The sequence below is a fragment of the Malaya genurostris genome, chromosome 1, assembly GCF_030247185.1.
Source record: "Malaya genurostris strain Urasoe2022 chromosome 1, Malgen_1.1, whole genome shotgun sequence".
NCBI lineage: Eukaryota > Metazoa > Arthropoda > Insecta > Diptera > Culicidae > Malaya > Malaya genurostris.
Window position 1 is genome coordinate 27,707,635 of NC_080570.1, and position 20,932 is coordinate 27,728,566.

General features: G+C 37.0%; 1 protein-coding gene across 1 annotated transcript in view; it reads right to left on the reverse strand.

Moving 5' to 3' along the window:
* The window catches only part of LOC131428017 (craniofacial development protein 2-like), an 80,546-nt gene that overhangs the window by 28,814 nt on the left and 30,800 nt on the right, over window positions 1–20,932 (reverse strand). Inside the window, exon 2 of the mRNA XM_058591688.1 lies at window positions 800–1,798. Within this exon, the coding sequence (XP_058447671.1) occupies window positions 800–1,798 (999 nt within the window). The remainder of the gene's footprint in view (window positions 1–799; window positions 1,799–20,932) is intronic.

Here is a 20,932-nt window from a genome sequence, read left to right on the forward strand (position 1 = left end):
CCGTATAGTGAAGATTTGGTCGTTTGTTGATCTGCCGTTGATGAACCCGGCCTGATAACTCCCGACAAATCCATTTACCAGTGGTGATAGGCGCCGGAACAGGATCTGGGATAACACTTTGTAGGCGGCATTGGACACTGTGATTGCCCTGTAGTTTGCACAGTCCAATTTGTCACCTTTCTTGTATATCGGGGTGATGACCCCTTCCTTCCACTCCTCCGGTAGCTGTTCTCTGTCCCAGATCTCTTCGATTATTCGGTGCATGCATTCCGTCAGTTTCTCCGGTCCCCTTTTGAAGAGTTCTGCTCCTAGACCATCCTTACCAGTTGCTTTGTTGTTCTTGAGCTGTTGGATAGCCTCCTTGACCTCGTTCATAGTGGGAACTGGTACATCTCCGTCGGCTGCAACACTGACATAATCTTCCTCCTCCAACGCCTGATTGTCCGCCTGTGCACTATTCAGATGTTCATCGTAGTGCTGCCTCCACCTTTCGATCACCTCACGTTCGTCCGTCAGGATGCCACCTTCCTTGTCTCTACACATTTCGGCTCGCGGCATGAAGCCGTTGCGAGAGTCATTCAGCTTCCTGTAGAACGCCCGTGTATCCTGAGAACGATACAGCATCTCCATCTCCTCTCTCTCCGACTCTTCCAGGTGGCGCTTTCTGTCCCGGAAAAAGCGAGTTTGCTGCTTTCGTCTCTGTCGATACGATTCCACGTTCTGACGGGTGGCTTGACGCAACATCGCTGCGCGTGCTGCATTCTTCTCGTCCAATATCTCCTGGCATTCGCCGTCGAACCATTCGTTCCGTCGACTCCTTGGCACGTATCCCAGGACGCTCTCCGCAGCATTGCTGATGGCTGCTTTAGTTCTGGTCCAGCAGTCCTCCAGGGGAGCATCATTGAGCTCCTCCTCCGCTAGTAACACTGCTTCGAGATGCCGCGCGTAGGCAGTCGCGACCTCGGTGTCCCTCAGTCGGTCCAGATTATACCGCGGCGGGCGCCGGTACCGTACGTTATTCACAACGGACAGTTTTGGACGCAGCTTAACCATCACAAGGTAGTGGTCCGAGTCGATGTTAGCGCCCCGATAGGTTCGTACGTCGATAATGTCCGAGAAATGCCGTCCATCAATCAGGACGTGATCGATTTGTGTCTCCGTTTGCACGGGTGATCTCCAGGTGTATCGGTGCAGGAGGCGGTGCTGGAAAAAGGTGCTTTTTATGGCCATGTTCTTGGAGGTGGCAAAGTCGATGAGTCTTAGGCCGTTCTCGTTCGTTTGCTGGTGGGCGCTGAACCTTCCAACCACCGGTCTGAACTCCACCTCCTGGCCAACCTGAGCATTGAAATCGCCGATGACGATCTTGATGTCATGTCTTGGGCAGCGATCGTATTCACGTTCCAGCTGCGCGTAGAATTCGTCTTTGTCGTCATCGCTACTTCCGAGGTGGGGACTATGCACGTTAATTATGCTGATATTGAAGAACCGGCCCTTGATCCTCAACCTGCATATTCTGTCGCTGACCGGCCACCATCCGATCACACGCTTTTGGATCTCCCCCACCACCATAAAAGCTGTTCCCAGCTCGTGTGTGTTGCCGCAGCTCTGGTATATGGTGTGGTTCCCGCGAAAGACCCGCACCGTAGACCCCTTCCAACACACCTCCTGCAGCGCTACGATGTCGAACTTGCGGTCTTTCACTATATCGGATAGTATACGCGTGCTTCCGATGAAGTTGAGAGACTTACAGTTCCACGTACCGAGTTTCCAATCTCTTGTCCGTTTTCGTCGCAAAGGTCTGAGCCGATTAGATCCATCCGAATTTTCTTGTTGAACTTCCTGAGCAAGCCCTTTTTATGGGCGGCTAGCTAGGCCTGCGCCAACCTTGCAGTAACGCTGAAGGACCGCGAGAAGAGAGAGATTTTACCTTTTACCTTTTACCTTTTACCTTTTACCTTATACCTTTTACCTTTTACCTTTTACCTTTTACCTTTTACCTTTTACCTTTTACCTTTTACCTTTTACCTTTTACCTTTTACCTTTTACCTTTTACCTTTTACCTTTTACCTTTTACCTTTTACCTTTTACCTTTTACCTTTTACCTTTTACCTTTTACCTTTTACCTTTTACCTTTTACCTTTTACCTTTTACCTTTTACCTTTTACCTTTTACCTTTTACCTTTTACCTTTTACCTTTTACCTTTTACCTTTTACCTTTTACCTTTTACCTTTTACCTTTTACCTTTTACCTTTTACCTTTTACCTTTTACCTTTTACCTTTTACCTTTTACCTTTTACCTTTTACCTTTTACCTTTTACCTTTTACCTTTTACCTTTTACTTTTTACCTTTTACCTTTTACCTTTTACCTCTTACCTTTTACTTCATTTTTGAACCTCGGCCATTGTATTCTATAAGCATTATTGTCTAGTTTAGAAATGATTTTTTAAAACCTGTATGTATTTACCCTCGTTTGCCCTACCCCTATACTAATATCAACTGTCAATGTGTTAAGATTGCATGTTTTATTTCAGTATTTTGTTAAATGTTAAATTGTACAAGAACGCATTAATGACACTCTAGTTGAGCTTGAACAAACTGCAGATTAAGTGTCAACATTTCAAAGCACCTTCATTAGAATTTTATTTCGCCTTCAGTAATTATACGAATTCAGAAGACACCGGAAGCATTCTAGCTTTCAAGTCCGAGCCATTAACGGATATATTAATGATATGTTTATCTTATTCCTCGGCTAGATACGGTCCAGACTGTTGCATACCATCGTTTCCGTGGGCGTTGTTCGGTGTATTTTACTTGCTCAGCGTCGTTCCCGCACCAGCAGAACAGCCGTCCGTCCGTCCGTCCGTCCGAGGAAAGCTCACTTGTATCCGGGCTTGGTAATTAGCACATAATTTCATTGGCAAACATTTGTGTTTGTCATAATTTTGACATCGTAATCAAGAACGCAGCTCGGTCTGCCTTTGGTCTGTATGTAAGCGCACTTTTTTCATAATTTGTCCATATTTAAGATTTAAATAGGAAACTTTTTTTGATCGGGTGCCGATGTAAATCCGTCTGTTGATCTAGCGAGCGAGTTGTTTGGTTTTGAACAAATTTTGGTTTGACAAGAGAAACATTTTTTTTTTCTTCTATCCGGGCAAAGTTAGCCTACTGCAATATGGACGTCTCTGGAAGGCTGCGAATTTGTTTTGGTAACTCGTGTAAATGCCTAATTTCGATTAATGATCTTTCCTGATGAGCGAAAGAAACTTTCTGTCGGAAGAAAATTACTCCGAAAACGTGTTCATTTAGGAACGTTACGTTTCAAATTGCTCACCTTCACTCAATCCTTGTTTTTCAATGAGAAAAAGTGTAAAACTCTATAACAAAATAATTTCTTCGACATGACTTGCCTAATTCTGGAATATCGGAAAAGGTTACTATCTGCTTTAGTGCACAAAATACTGGCATTCGCTTGATGTTTCTGATCGATGGTTATTTCCCGCATACGCGAAAAGCAAATTTTTTATTATTTCGAAACCGGAAGAAATAACTGATTAACATATATTACGCTGCTAAAGACAACATAAATCAATCTGTTAGTTGAACAGCTGTGCGCTGAATTTTGAATTTCAAAACGAAACCAGTTTTTCTATATCTTTCCTTCATGACTTTGGATGTGGAGATCATATCAGTTCCAAAAACATCCAACGAAAAAGTCACATGCAATAATTTCACTAAGGGTACAAATATCGATTAATATTTAAAAGAGGTATGATGTATCGATTAAATATATTACTGAACAAATCAGTGTATTCAAAAAAGCAACAATGAACTGCTCTCACCGTCATTGTTTCCCAGACGGAGTAAGTGAAGAATTCTTACTCGACTGATCGTTTTTCCATGCTCTATCAAACCTGAGTGACAGTGACATTATAAATCTAATGACACTTTAGCTAGAGCAATGGACGATGTACACCAATGTAAACCGTTTTGTTGGTTTTCAACCAATTTTCATGGTTCGGTATTGAAGGGAAAATAGGTTCTGTATTTCCGTAAAAACCTAAAAATTTTTTATGATCGGGTGTATAAATAAGTTCGTGCCCTTTTCTTACAGATGGTGTCGCCAGAGTTGCCATGTTATTTTTTCAAACTCAAAAATTCATCTGGATTTGTCTATCTCACCATATTGTGTAAAATCTAGTAAAATTTGTAAAATCTGGTAAACTTTGTCAAATCTGGCAAAACAGATCTGGTTAGTTAGAGTGTCTGGCGAAGCGAGATAAATCTGGCATTTACCAGATGAATCTGGAAACCTAGAAACGCTGGGTGTAATTTGATTTTTATTCCAGTGATTTACCACTTCTAAAATGCGTTGGAAACCCGAGCAAAGTCAAACATCAAAACGAGAGCAAATCGAAATCTTATTAAAGCTTGCTTCATTTGGAATTGGAGCAAACTTTTGTTCATATTGTGGCGCTCCTGGTGGACGGATTTGGAAGTTCTTGGCGCCCACGTGTTGGGAATTTTGTCAGCTTCACGTATGATTTTTTTAAAATTCCGCAAATCTACTGTACTTTGTTAACAATCATCAAGGAAGCCGAAAGAACGGAAAAAATTGTGCACAGTTATTTGGAAAATCCATTGTGGTCTGCATCTAGGCTAGCTGAACAGCTGAAATTGCCCAGAAATACCGTATGGCGCGTTATCGAACGGTATAAGGAAACATTGACGACGATTCGGCAGCCTCAAGCCGTCGCACAGTGGTTCGAATCAATAAAAACGTGGACATAAATCAGTAGCTTCCAAACCGTTCTTTTAATGTATATAGTTGCTTTTAAGAAATTATTTACAAATATATACCGCGTAATTTGATTCTATCCCTAATTGTTCATGGCATACTTTGACAAAAAATATAACCATAACTTTTTTTCTGAAGAGATAGAAAATTATTTTCTTCGACAAACTTTTAGAACTATTAAAAATAATTTACTTTGTCAACTATACCAAACGTGTAGGTCGCACCGTTTCGGTTATACAAAGCGTTTTTGTGGCAACCCCCTTAAAATAATTTTTTTATTCATAACTTGTTTCAAGTTATTTTTTTATGCATACTTTGTTCGGAATAATCGAAGAAAATAAAAATTCTCATATTTTTGTTGAAGGTAGTGCATAGGTTTGTTGTTTCCTGGCAAAGTTATACAACATTTTACCTTTTTTTACCTATGATAAAACCTTACACCGATGCGAAATATGCAACTTTATGCAGCTGATTTTTACAAAATTTATAGGAAAAGATATGTCCAATACTATAAAAAAAAACGTGATTAATCCACCTAGCAGTGAGATGATACTTTTTTTTTATCAATCCGCATGTGTTTTTTTGCATGGATATTCTTAGGTGTTTTAGTTCTCATGACATTATTTTAATTATCGTCGTTTCAAACGGCAAATTGAGATTTTAATCACTCATTACCCCGTAATTTCGAATCTGCAAATCGAATTTCAATCTTAACGTGTGACATTCGTTTGAACATTCCATGAGATGTCGAAGTAAGTTCCACTTTAGAGTTTTTCGTCATTATTTATGGTACTTCCAGAGCTGGTATTCAGGAACTAGCATAACCCAAAATGATTCGAATGGCTATAAATTAAAACGCCAAACAATTTACATCTTCTATATCGGTATGAATTTTAAAAATTCATCATCTGTAATTCCAGAATCGGATAAAATTCACCAATTTTGTATGGGACCTTAAGTCCTTTTATTTGAGTTTTTGTTTTTGAAGTTCGATTTGGCCTTTTTGAAAAAATGATTAAACTTTGAGAAACGATTCGAAACTGGATCCGGAGTTCTAAGATCGGTGTAGCCGAAATCAGATGAATTCACCTGAGGAGTGTGTAGACATCTTTGAGAAATTGTAGTGCGAATTGAATTTGGGGGTACATTACGAATCCAAAAAAGAATACCACTTAAACTGAAATAAATATATTTGGTAATCGACTATCCAAATTTGCAAACCCGATAAACCTGATTAATTTATGTGAAATGGACATTTTTATACTAATCACCCTGCATTTTCTAAACCAGAAGTCGGATCTGACTAAAAAGTAAGAGGTTTTATAGGATTTTAAGACCTCTCATTTGAATCATAGATCGGTTCAGCCATCTACGAGAAAAATGAGTTACACAGTTTTAATTTCGTTTCACATATCATCCTGTGGTTCCACAATCAGAAGTCGGATCCAAACGTAATTCAGGAACCTTGTTTGGGAGTATACGACTTTTCATATGAATCTGAGTTTGTAGAAAACGGTTTAGCCATCTCCGAAAAAATTGAGTGAAATTATTTGTCACACACGCATTTGCTGATCTCGACGAAATGAGTCGTATGGTATATGGAAGTTATGTTCTTCCAGCTTTTTTTGATGTAAGTAGTTTAAATCAATATAATTATGGAATTACTTTCAACTCGAAAATGCTGATATCATCTGGTTTATAAATGCCATATTCGAACGATTATGTTGCCAAAAACGAACCGTGCTAAAATCGGTCCAAGGCAAATTGTCATGAAAAAGGATGCTGTACACAGTCTTTTGGGCACTTAGAAACAATTGTATATCACAGTATAAAAATCGTGTTTTCCGTTGCTCCCAAGCATTTCTTTGTCATACAGTGCTCAAAACTTCTACTGCTGGAATAAAGGGAAAAGTCGTTTACAGAAAAATATTGATATCTCCGTTAAAAATGGACGGATTTTAACAAACTATGGCTTGTTGGATAGCTATTACCGTGCGGAATCTAAGTCTAAAAACATATTTGGTTTTCAAGGTCAATTGTGACAGATACTGTCAAAAAACTGAAAGTTTTGACATAAAACTCCGTATAACTCAAAAAGTAAACATCCTATCTCAAAACCATTCAATAGCGTTTTGGGTGACGGGAAGACCTTTCATTTGCGACTAGTTTGATCAAAATCGGTCCAGCCATCTCTGAGATCTCGACCTCTTAGTTGACAACACACATACAGACACACACACATACACACACACACACAGACATTTGCTCAGTTCATCGAGCTGAATCGATTGGTATATGATATTCGGCCCTCCGGGCCTCGGAAAATTTTTAGAAAGTTTGAGCGAATTCTATACCTATTTTTTATATATATAAAAAACGTGTTTAATCCACCTAGCAGTGAGATGATACCTATTTTTATCAATCCGCATGTGTTTTTTGCATGAATATTCTTCGGTGTTTAAGTTTTCATGACATTATTTTAATGACCCTCGTTTTAAGCGACAATTTGAGATTTTAATCACTCATTACTCTGTAATGTCGAAACTGCAAATCGGATCGAATTTGAATCTAGAAGTGTGATAATTGATTAAACATGCCATGATATGTAAGTTCCACTCTTGAGTTTACGGTAATTTAAGGTACTTCCAGAGCCGGTATTCAGGAACCAGCATAACCCAAACCGATTCGTATGGCCATATGACGAATAAATTACAACAGTTTTGAGTTCAACTTTGAAGCTTTTCGGGATTGTCATCTTCTATATCGGTTTGAATTTTAAAAATTCATCATCATGTAATTCGAGAACCGGAAGTCATAATTGGATAAAATAATTAATTTTTGTATATAAGTTTGTTTTAATTAAAATTTTTGTTTCTGAAATTTGATTAGGCTTTTTTTGAGAAAACGATTGAGCTTTGAGAAACGATTTTATACTGGAACCGGAATTCTAAAAGCGGTATGGCCGAAGTCAGATAAATTCACCTGAGTAACTGTACACTTTACATTTGTTTCAAAACATTTGAAAATCAGTTAAGACATCTTTGAGAGATCATAGCACGAATTAAATTTTTAGGTGCCTTCTGATCGACAACTGAATACCACTAAAACTGAAAAAAGTTAATTTTTTTATCGACTATCCAAATCTGCTAACCCGATAAACCTGATTAAATTATGTGGAATAGACATTTTTATACAATCCCCGAAACCGGAAGTTGGATCTGACTGAAAAGCAAGATGTTTTATAGAACTTTGAAACTTTTCATTTGAATCTTAGATGATTCTTAGATTTCATTTGCATCTTAGATCGGTTCAGCCATCTTCAAGAAAAATGAGTTACACAATTTTGATTTCGTTTCACATATCATCCTGTAGTTCCGAAACCAGAGGTCGGAACCAAACATAATGCAGGAACTTTGTTTGGGAGCATACGACTTTTCGTATGAATCTGAATTTGTAGAAAAGAAATTTTCCGAGAAAATTAATTGAAGTTATTTGTCACACACGCATTTGCTGATCTCGACGAACTGATTCGAATGGTATATGGATGTTATGTTGTTCCAGCATTTATTGCTGTAAGTAGTTTAAAACAAAATAATTAAAAAAAATTCTGCCATCATCTGGTTTATATATGTCATATTCGAACGATTATGTTGCCAAAAACGAGCCGTGCCAAAATCGGTCCGAGGCTAAATGTCATGAAAAAGAATGCTGTACACAATCCTTTTGGTTCTTAGAAACAATTGTATGTAACAGTATAAAAAATCGTGTTTTCCGTTGCTCCCAAGCATTTCTTTGTCATACAGCGCTCAAAACTCCTACTGCTGGAATAGGGGGAAAAGTCGCTTACAGAAAAATTTCGATATCTCCGTTAAAAATGGACGGATTTTAACAATCTATGGCTTGTTGGATAGGTATTACCGTGCGGAATCTAAGTCTGAAAACATATTCTGCTTTCAAGGTCAATTGTGACAGATACTGTCAAAAAACTGAAAATTTTGACATAAAACTTTGTATAACTCAAAAAGTAAACATCCGATCTCAAAACCATTCAATAGCGTTTTGGGTGACGGGGAGACCTTTCATTTGCGACTAGTTTGATGAAAATCGGTCCAGCCATCTCTGAGATCTCGACCTCTTAGTTGACAACACACATACGGACACACACACATACACACACACACACACACACACACACACACACACACACACACACACACACACAGACATTTGCTCAGTTCGTCGAGCTGAATCGATTGGTATACGTCATTCGGCCCTCCGGGCCTCGGAAAAATTTTCGAAAGTTTGAGCGAATTCTATACCTATTTTTTATATATATAAAAATAGGTAAAAAGGTAAAATTCTAAGTGGAACTCGATGGAACTTTTTTTTAGGCTATTCCAAAGTTAGTTTCAGTTATTGAATTATGATAACCCCCTTAAAACTAGTTTTCTAATCATAATTTGTTTCAAGTTATTTTTTTTACATATTTTGTTTGGAATAATTGTGGAAATTATAAAATCCCATGATTTTGTAGAAGGTATTGCATAGGTTTATTCTTTTCTGAAAAAGTTATACATCATTTTACCTATTTTTACCTAGGAAGCCTTATACCGAAGTGAAATATGCAACTTAATGCAGCAAACTTTTACAATACTTTTAGGAAATTATATTCCTAATCCAATTTATTTTATAATAAGAATATCCTGAGTACTATTCGTGTGACTCATTTTCACTATGGCCGTACGGAGGGTGTCACGCGTCTGTTATTTCTGTAACTCACTTTGTCAGTGAGCGTAGAGATGAGCAATTCGTTCCTGAGCTATTCCAGTAAATCGAATCTTTAAAAAGAGCTGATAGCTCACAGCTCTTTTTAAAAGAACCGCAGCTCACCAGTTCACCGCACTGGTAAGCAGGGATGCCAGGTTCACAGGTTAATCTGTGTTCCACAGATTTTCAACCTTTTGCACAGCATTAAAAATGGCACAGATTTTCACAGATTTCTGAAAATGGTCACAGATTTACACAGATTCTGAAATCGATCACAGATTTTTGAAATTGATCACAGTTTAGCATCAAAAATTACAGAGCGTTAGGAAATAGTGAGACCTTTTTTTTATCTTACCAAAATGATTCCGATCAGCTATTATGGAAACGGGGAAACGTGCACAGATTTAGCACAGACAGGTTTTTGGCTTCATCACAGATTTTTTAAAAAACGACCTAGCATCCCTGCTGGTAAGGTGGAAACAAGCTACAAGCTGAACGGATTTTCGGCTCTTGAAGAGCGAGTTATAAATGAGAAGCAATGTGTGCAGGAGCTTTTGTTCGTTTTTCCAAATGTGTATTTATCCTTCTTCAACAGATTGAATGAGCCGTTGTCAATATGAAATCTTATCTCTCACTCAGTAGGCTGAGGTACATTCAGGGATGCCAATTTTGCAGATATTCTCAAATATGACATAATAATAATTCGCAGACAAGTTAGTTCGCATAGCATTGTTCTTTGTGCATCAATTATTTCGATCATGCATATGAAAGAAAAACGGCGCTCAAAACAAACCTTCAGTTCCATTTAAATGAGCTGATGAGCTGATACATTGAATCTATTCCCATCAGTGAGCTGATCGGTTCGGAGCTGCTCACCAGTATGAGCTGCTTCGCACATCTCTAAGTGAGCCTCGAACGACCAATATATCATCTTAAAAAAACGTGTTGCTTCGCGATAACTCAATTTATTTACACGTTTAAAAATGAAATCTCTTCGTAAAGGTTTGTACTTTTGCAATACTTTTTCATATTTTGATTGGAAAACATTTTTAAATTTTTTTAATATGTGTTGAACTTTTGATAATTTTTCGGATTTTCAATATATAAAACCCACTTTGAAAAGGCCTAAAAAAATTGCATCGAGTTCCACTTAGATTTTTTTATAATATTGTTAATTGTCAAAAAGTAAACAAAATAAAAATCCCAACAATTTGCTTAAGTTGCGCATGCAAGCATAAGCATGTTTATGCGTGTTTAAGCGCACTTTGTAGTAGATACTTAGGTAATAGAGGTAGATTCTACGTAGATAAATCCAAAAAAATTGTTTTTAAAATAAAGTGAATATATCTCAAAAAATAATTTTTTTACACTATTTATATCTTCAACAAAAATATTTCAAATCTTTTTTTCTGCAAAATAAAATAGAAAAAAAAAATTTTTTTTGAAAAAAAAATTATTTTTATTCGAAATTGGTGCTACCTTCTTAACAAAATTTAAGGTGCCACTTTCAAAAGAAGCGTAATATAATCTTGTAAAACTGCTTCGAAGATACGTTAGCTCTCAAAAATCAGTGAAAGTCAGTACAGACTTTTGACCGTCTTTTTCCAGTTTTTGACCACTGTGCTTCGGTTCAAAATTCGGGTTTCACAGTAATTCGATAGTCTTTCTAGATGAGAAAGGGAGAAAACAAAAAAAAAACATTTGTTTCTGGCTAAGATTTTATCCGGTTCTGACATTCACAGTTTTTGTCCGATTATTGCGAAAAAGATGTTTCCAGACGATTATTGCATTGCGAAACTCGTCACCGCTTTTCGCACTATACAAAATAACCAGATAAAATGTAAATCAAGCTTCAGCTAGGAAATCTTATAAAAAAGGAAATGTGACGAATTTATATTTTCTCAAGAAGGCTGCTGCGTTTTGGTTTATTCTTACTCAAAGTGGCGTTGTTGGCTTATCGATTGACAAAATATCAAGACGAATGAAATTGAGTTTGAAAATCTCATGTAGCAAATGAATAAGTGCTAACAATTTGTTAATCGATATTCTTTAAAAAAAAAATGATTCCATGATTCTTTCCACTACTCTGTTACAAGCTACAATTAGGATGAAAGTTCAGAACACTGGTACACGGAAGCAAAGCCCGTTACGCTGTCCACATTTCACTTTAAGCGCTAAGTTACTTCATTCACGATATAAGTGCTAATAATAAAATTAACTAGACAAAGCTATACAGCCGACCAATCCACCGAGGCCAACGTGGTCTTCATTTTACGCCGAGACGAAACGTCGGCAGAATGTTTAGATAATAAATTATCCGTATTATACATCTATTATGTTATGGCACATCGTCTAATCGGCACTCGAGAAGGCCCACATCCCTCGGTACCGCGTCCCTCAGTGCCCGTGTCAAAACCGGCTGAACCCGAGGTGTATGACTTTGTGAAGATTAATTAAATTTTCGTTACATTCTATCTGTGCAACCGCTGGTGGCCGGTTTGCTCTCGAACGATGAGTACTTTATTCGTACACAGCTTTCGGACTCTTCCGTCACGGATGTGACACCACATGTAGGAGTCTGAGCCTGTTCCAATCCTACCGAGTAACTAGTGACTAGTAACTGCTAGGCTGTATAAAGTCAAAGCTAGGTGCAAATAGGCTCCGCACCCCGACGTGGAACTTTACTAACCGGAAGAAGTTCTCGGTGTTCTGTCATAACCACAAAACGTAATCTCTTGGTGTTGGCTTCTCAACTTTCAACGGATACGGGAACCCATCCTGACTACAATTCTTGCCAATCCTCCTCCTAGCGTACATACGTGCAATACGTACACTTGAACCAAAGTGGACGATTATGGCATGTAAAGTTTTTCATCGGTTTCGGTGGTGCTGAACTGAATGGTAAACCGCAACCGGCGACGAAATTAGAAACTTTCCAAACAGATTCTCCACGGAAGGCAGGAAAACGGAACGGTTCTTCCGGACATTGGTGGTTTACGCTTTGAAATTAGTTCCATTCAAAACAGCTCGCGTCACCAAAGAGATTTGAGCGATAAAATTTTAATCAAGGATGGTCATTCTAAATAAAGCGAAAAATCAATCAAGGAATGAATCATTTGGGTTGGGAATTTGATCAACTAGCGTTAAAGTTATTTCAATTGCTCCGTCAAACAAAAACTTTTACCAGTTTCCATTTTCTTCCTTTGGTTTCTCGTATCGGTACATTGACAAACATTTTCCAAACTAATCCTTTCGAAACACGCCATCCATCCTTTGACTGTTGACGTAAACAGATCCATCATGCCCCATTCAATTATACCAATTAATCAAATACATGACGAAGCACTACGTCGGGGTACCGGACTGGGTCGGGTTGGTGTCACATGCATTTTTCCAAGTTCGCAAGTCCCAGATGGAAAAAGTTTTCTTCAGCGTTGAAACACTCGTAGAATCTACACCGTATGTGACTTGTTTAGTTGGAAACTTCTTTCCAGGACTTTACCTACCACCGCTGCTCTTCGTATGATTTGATTTGAAAGTTTTCCCCAGCAGCCTCCTGCTGGAAACTTATTTTGCAGTTGTAGTGAAGTTACCTATTCGAAATAATTCAATTACCATACCGGAAGCATTACACAACATCAACCACTCCAAGAGCGTACGAACGTTTCGCAGCTGATTGGAGATGAAGCCCGCCAATGATGCCGGTGCCCGGTGTTCCAAAGGCGGACTTTTTCCCGACAACTAATGGATTAAATGAAAATATTTCATATAGCGAATCGACTCGGTATTTCACCGTTTTTTTTTCTTTCCTCGTGGCTTTCATTAGAAGTTTATTGACGCAGGATTTCGTCTTTGCTCTTTATACGCAGGGGTGCAAATTCAAAATTCGGAAAATAAAATTGAACATCTACAGTTTGATCGATTTTAAACAGGTTAACTATTTAAACCCCCCATCCAGTTTTAACGATTTGCACCCAGTGATGTTCGATAATACCGTAGATAAAGTTGTTGCGTCCAGTGGATTTTTTTGCGGATTTATTCTATGCGCCGTTCGCCTCGCACAGTCCTCTCAAGCAATATTCGAGCAGCTTTTCAATCAGGTTTTTGAGCAGATGTGTTAAGTTTTGAAGCAGGTTGTTGAGTTTTCAGAAAAAAAATTTCGAGCAAGTTTTTCAAGTACTGTTAAGTTTCAGTTTATTTGATAAGTTTTTTAGCTATTTTTTCGAGCAGCTTTTCAACCAGGTTTCTGAGCTAATTTTTTAAGGGTTTTCAAAAAAGTTCGAGCAGGTTTTTCGAATAGATTTTCTAGTGCTGTTGGCGATCAGTTCATTAGAAAAGTGTTTTATCAATTTTTCCGAGCAGCTTTTTGAGCAGGTTTGTTAAGTTTTGAAGCAGGTTTGTTAAGTTTTCCAAAGAAATGTTCGAGCAGGTTTTTCGAGTTGATTTTCGAGTGGATGAAACGAAAACGTGTTTTCGACTATTTCTGCTTAGTCTGCTTAGCGGTTCAAATTGAACTGCCGAGTTTAGCACTAAGCAGTTCAATTTGAACTGCTCTGCACTGATGAGTCAAAGACGAAACGTAAAAATAATAAATTTTGAACTGTTTTTTCGAAGAGCTCCTTGAGCAGTTCATTCAAGAATTTGTTCAAATAGGTTATCCAAGCATTGTTGACGAGCCGTTTATTCTAATGGCTTTTTTAAAACAGTTTTTGGAATCTTCTTTTCGAGCAATTATTTTAGCAGTTTTCCGAACAGCTTTTCTAACAGTTTTTAAGCAGTTTTCATAAACAGTTTTTTTAGGGTTTATCGAGTATTGCTGACGAGCAGTTTATTTTAGCATTTTTTTCGAAAGTTGAGTTCTTGAGTAAATTTTTCGAGTAGTTTTCACAGTTTTTTTTATTGACGAACAGGTTTCTAGCAGTTTTATTCGTGCTACTTTTGCAAGTAAAATTACTTAAATTTTTCAAGCAGTTTTTGCTCGCAAAACGCATCGCAGTTATTTTTTAGAGCTTTTTTCGAGCAGTTTTACGATTAATTTTTATCGAGCAGTTTTTTCGAAGTTTTTAGTTGTTTTTTTATGCAGTTTTTTTGAGCATTGGTTTTCAAGCTTCGAAGGGTGTTGGTGCAAAGTAGTTTTTTTCGAGTGGTTTTCTCAACAGTTTTTAAAGCATTGTTGACGAGCAGATTTTTCTAACAATTTTATCAAGAGCTGGTATGAGAATTTACGACGAGCAGTTTATTTTAGTATATTTTCAAGCAGTATTTCGAGTACTTTTTTCGATTTCTCGAGTAGTTTGCAGAGTTTTGTTGACAAGTAGGTTATTCGAACAGTTTTTCAAACAGTTTTTTAATAGTGTTTCAAGCATTGCCGACGAGCAAATTTTTAAACAATTTTTTGTCTGTTTTTTCGTACAGTTTTACGATTAATTGTGTTCCAAAAAGTTTTTAAGAGCTGTTTTTTCATGCAGTTTTTTGAATGGTTTTTCGAACAATCTTTTTGAGCATTATTGATGAGAAGTTTTTTCTAGTATTCTTGTGAACAGTTTCTTTTAAACAGTTTCCTCTGGCAGTTTTTAAAGAAGTTTTTCGAGCGTTACTGTTGAGCAGATTTTTCAAGAGGTTTACGTTTATATTGATCTATTTATACCCGGCTTGAACTACCTTTTTTGTCAAGAAGTCTTTTATTAAGAGTTCTCTTTAGCTGTGGTTTATCTCGCGGATTATTTTAACTTTAGTTTATAATTTGACGGACTAGTAATTTGTTTTTATCGAGCAGTTTAAATTTGACTAAAACTGCGGTCCTTTTCAAAGTTTAACTGATGAACAATACAAAGTATAATGCAATACAGAGAACGAGAGAAGAACTTCGAGAAAAACTTACCTGATTTCACAATGTATTGAATCTTAAAAACGCTATGATTCTAGGGGATGTTCAACCATCAACGCTGCGTGATATTTACAATCCCTTCCGCAGGCACCCTGGAGCTCTGCAGTACATCAGGGCAGTCACTTGGGGCCGTTAGTATTTTTAGTCTATCTCGATAATTAAATAAGAGTATAACCTTTCAAAAAAGTGCTGAAACGTGAGCCGTTCGTAAAAGACTTGAGCATTATTTATGATGCCAAGTTGAACATTAAAAATCAGATTGATTATGTGGTTTACGAATGAAACGATTGTTTCTTATTCACTCTAGAATCAATGCTAGTTTGTAAGTTCTTGAAGAAAATTTAGCATCTTTAAACTGGAACAAACGTATCCCCAGGAAGCCGTTTTCCATTTCCAGCAAGAATCGTATTGTACAGCTTTCGAACAAACTATTGAAAACGGATAAACAACTGCACAAGTGGTTATAGAAGAGGGTAAACGACAGGACGCAGCCATAAAAATTGACAGATTCTGAACCATTGCGAAATGGCAGCGGTTTTTGGTTGCGTCCATACTTTCCGGGACAGTCTTTAGAACAATTCTTCGAACCTCTCTGCTCAAAACAGCATGGTTCAAAAGCAGCAAAGCCTGACCGGAATAATCGTTCTATTCTGTGAAACACCAACGTAGCTAAAGAAACCATCGTTAATAGCATAGTTTGTATTATCAAATATAACAGCATTCCGTTTGTCATGGGCATCAGCCGGTAATCATAACATTGTCGGAACGATGTTGTCCCCGAGTGCATTGTAGGTGTGTAACGCTTTGAATAGATTTCCGTTCAATAAACATACATGATGCACTGAGAAACTGCATATACATACTATCTTCGAACTGAATTCCGGTCCCTGGTGCACGTGCACAGATCCACAAACACATAAACGAACAACACACCCGTTAACAAGCGGTTGTTTACACGGAAGGATCTTGAAGATGATCTTAATTCCGATGTGTACCGCCTCTTCCAGCGGTAATAGGCAACTTGGTATCGCAGAAATCGGTCATCCTTTGGCCCGGACAATATGGACATTTAGATGCAGCTGAATTCAACATGCATATATGTTTAGTCCAACTTAAAATATACCTACATTGCACGGGACCTGTGCTGGTACGCACAAGCACGGAAAGTTAATGTAAACTAGAATGTTATCAGTGCCTTGCTGTTACAGCAAAATTTCAGCTCGAAGCAACAATTATCTAGTCTAATATGCCAAGACTGCATGTAGTCTAGTTTGATAATACTGAAGTTACTTGAAATTCAACTCTGTAGTTTGTAGAATTAATGCGTTTACTGGCATTTCTGATGTTCGAATAGAACTGAAACTTTGAATTTAATTTCTTCTATAGATTATCTAAATAAGCAAAAATGTTTCAAACTCAATTCAAACTAAAACATTGATTATAATTTCAATAAAATATCTTTCAGCGGTAATTCCATTTCGAAACAGATTTACATCCCAGTCAGCAGCAGGGATTTTCACGAATCATGCATACTGTAAAATATTTATCGGTCTGCTTCAAACAACTAGACAACATGGCCATGTCGAAATTTGAACCGAAAGTGATCCGTTGTTTTAGTACTGGACATCCAAAGTTAAATAATCCGAAAGATAATCCGGATGTCGAACAGAATTATGATTATGTAGAATGTTTTCATCCGATGTACATTCTGAGCGACAAACAAACTGTCGTGATGTTTTTTTTAAGGCGAACAAGAAAATATTGAAAAATCAGTCGTTGTTGAACAGTCGCACTGTGGTCCAAAACTGGAAGAAGACTTTCAAAAGTCTGTACTGACTTTCACTGATTTTTAAGAGCTAACGTGTCTTCGAAGAAGTTTTACAAGATTATAATACGCTTCTTTTGAAAGTGGCACCTTAACTTTTGTTAAGGGGGTAGCACCAATTTCGAATTAAAATAATTTTTTTTTCACAAAAAAATTTGTTTTTTCTATCTCATTTTAAAGAAAAAAAAATTTGAAGTGTTTTTGCTGAAGATATAAATAGTGTAAAAAATATTATTTTTTGAGATATATTCACTTTATTTTAAAAACAATTTTTTTGGATTTATCTACGTAGAATCTACCTCTATTATCTAATTATCTACTACAAAGTGCGCGTAAACACGCATAAACATGCTTATGCTTGCATGCGCAACTTAAGCAAATTGTTGGGATTTTTATTTTGTTTACTTTTTGACAATTAACAATATTATAAAAAATCTAAGTGGAACTCGATGCAATTTTTTAGGCCTTTTCAAATATTGAAAATCCAAAAAATTATCAAAAGTTCAACACATATTGAAAAAATGGAAAAATGTTTTCCAATCAAAATATGAAAAAATATTGCAAAAGTACAAACTTTTACGAAGAGATTTCATTTTTAAACGTGTAAATAAATTGAGTTATCGCGAAGCAACACGTTATTTAAGATGATATGTTCATCGTGCGACGCTCACTTAGAGATGTGCGAAGTAACTCATACTGGTGAGCAGCTCACTGATGGGAATCGATTTAATGTATCAGCTCATCAGCTCATTTAAATGGAACTGAAGGTTTTTTTTGAGCACCGTTTTTCTTTCATATGCATGATCGAAATAATTGATGCACAAAGAACAATGCTATGCGATTTAACTTGTTTGTGAATTATTATTATGTCATATTTGAGAATATCTTCAAAAGTGGCATCCCTGAATGTACCTTAGCCTACTGAGTGAGAGGTAAGATTTCTTGTTGACAACGGCTTATTCAATCTGTTAAAGAAGGATAAATACACATTTGGAAAAACGAACAAAAGCTCCTGCACACATTGCTTCTCATTTATAACTCACTCTTCAAGAGCCGAAAATCCGTTCAGCTTGTAGCTTGTTTCCACCTTACCAGCAGGGATGCTAGGTCGTTTTTTAAAAAATCTGTGATGAAGCCAAAAACCTGTCTGTGCTAAATCTGTGCACGTTTCCCCGTTTCCATAATAGCTGATCGGAATCATTTTGGTAAGATAAAAAAAGGTCTCACTATTTCCTAACGCTCTGTAATTTTTGGTGCTAAACTGTGATCAATTTCAAAATCTGTGATCGATTTCAGAATCTGTGTAAATCTGTGACCATTTTCAGAAATCTGTGAAAATCTGTGCAATTTTTTTAATTTGTGCAAAAGGTTGAAAATCTATGGAACACAGATTATTCTGTGAACCTGGCATCCCTGCTTACCAGTACGGTGAACTGGTGAGCTGCGGTTCTTTTAAAATGAGCTGTGAGCTATCAGCTCACTTTAAAGATTCGAATTGCTCATCTCTACGCTCACTGCCAAAGTGAGTTACAGAAATAGCAGATAGTGAAAATGTGTCACACGAATAGTACTCAGGATATTCTTATTATAAAATAAATTGAATTAGGAATATAATTTCCTAAAAGTATTGTAAAAGTTTGCTGCATTAAATTACATATTTCGCTTCGGTACAAGGTTTCCTAGGTAAAAGTAGGTAAAATGATGCATAACTTTTTCAGAAAAGAATAAACCTATGCAATACCTTCTACAAAATTATGGGATTTTATATTTTCTACAATTATTCCAAACAAAATATGTAAAAAAATAACTTGAAACAAGTTATGATTAGAAAACTAGTTTAAAGGGGGTTGTCATAATTCAATAACTGAAACTAACTTTGGAATGGCCCAAAAAAAAGTTCCATCGAGTTCCACTTAGATTTTTTATTATAGTATTGGGCATATCTTTTCCTATAAATTTTGTAAAAATCAGCTGCATAAAGTTGCATATTTCGCTTCGCTGTTAGGTTTTATCATAGGTAAAAAAGGTAAAATGTTGTATAACTTTGCCAGGAAACAACATATATTGGATTTTTTATTTTCTTCAATTATTCTAAACAAAGTATGCATAAAAAATAACTTGAAACAAGTTATGAATAAAAAATTGATTTTAAGGGGGTTGCCACAAAAACGCTTTGTATATCTGAAACGGTGCGACAAACACTTTTGACATATTTAACAAAGTAAATTGTTTTTAATAGTTCTATTGGTATTATTCGCATGGCGAAGCACGATCGAATTTCGTCCATTTAAAGAAAAAAAAAACATGCATGCCACAGTAAACACGATACGTTGCGTAGTGACTTTCAGCGCAACAAGCGACCAAGCACCACGTGCAAAGTTTTTCACGCAATCTACGAGCGAACAGAGGTTGAATTGATTTTTGCCATGACGGAACAAGATAATTCGATTGATGTTGAAGCGCTAATCGGTGCTATTTTAAAACGAAATACGCTCTGGGATCAGCGATATCGTAATTACCGGAAACAGGTTCCTGTGAAGAAGTTTTGGAAATATTAGGAACTACTGGTTAGTATAGTCATGAAATTTTTCGAGAATCTGTGAGCAATTCTTCATACAGATGGTGATATTCACCGAACTTTCTACTGTTTCGATTAATGGGATGAATTCCGAACTCTTTTATGATTTCCGAAGAAATAGTTGCGTGCGCCCTCGGACATAAAAAACTCTTCGTCCGAATCCATTCTTTTGAAACTTTAACAACGAATAAAAATGTCAATTTTTTTCCTGTGATGCTTTTGAGCATCACTTCTAGTTGCTTTTACTATGGCTACTATGTAGCATTGAAAATTTTCTAGTTACGCATCGCATCGCTTCGCGTCGCTTGTCGTCGCTCCCACTCTGGCTTCACCCTTACAGTTTTGCTTTGATCAAATGCAACTAGCTCGCACGCGTGCCTCGACGCTTCGCGTGACGCTTTCACTCTGACAGCAATCTAAGCTTGTTGAAATCCTTGCTTGCAATCTTTTTTGGAAATTTAGTAACTCGTTTACAACTTCGATTTGCATCGCTTTGATAAGAATATTATTATCCTGTTACGTATTAAATTGACATACTCAATTCAATTTGGTGTAGAAAAAAAAACGGTTGCTGTCACAGCTCTAAAATGGGAACTTCCAAATTGGTATGATTTGTATTGAAATAAGTTTTCCAATTAGCAAAATGTCCAGAAACTCATGAAATCCGACAAAAGCTATATTGTGACAGTTCTGTTTAGCAGTATTCCATTCGATTCGATACATTTCTAGCCACAGTCCACATGTGACAGTTGACGTATTTTAATTAACGTAATTGTTATTGTGTACGCACAATCTATTTCCCCTCTCGAAAACAATTGAGCTAATATGAAACACGCTTTCTGCTATACCTTTGACGGATTTACCACAAGTTCAGTTCTCATTCACCGAATATATGTGTTTGGGTAGAGGGTTTGATGTATTTCATCGAATCAAGTTGGTAAATATTTACCGTGCCAATTCGTTAGTGTTGTATTAAAATAAATACGATATCAACCTGTTCGGTCCGTTCGAAAGCTCTAAGGATTAGGCCGGCTAGAAATTGCACCTTCTTTATTCGGGATGATCAGACAGACAT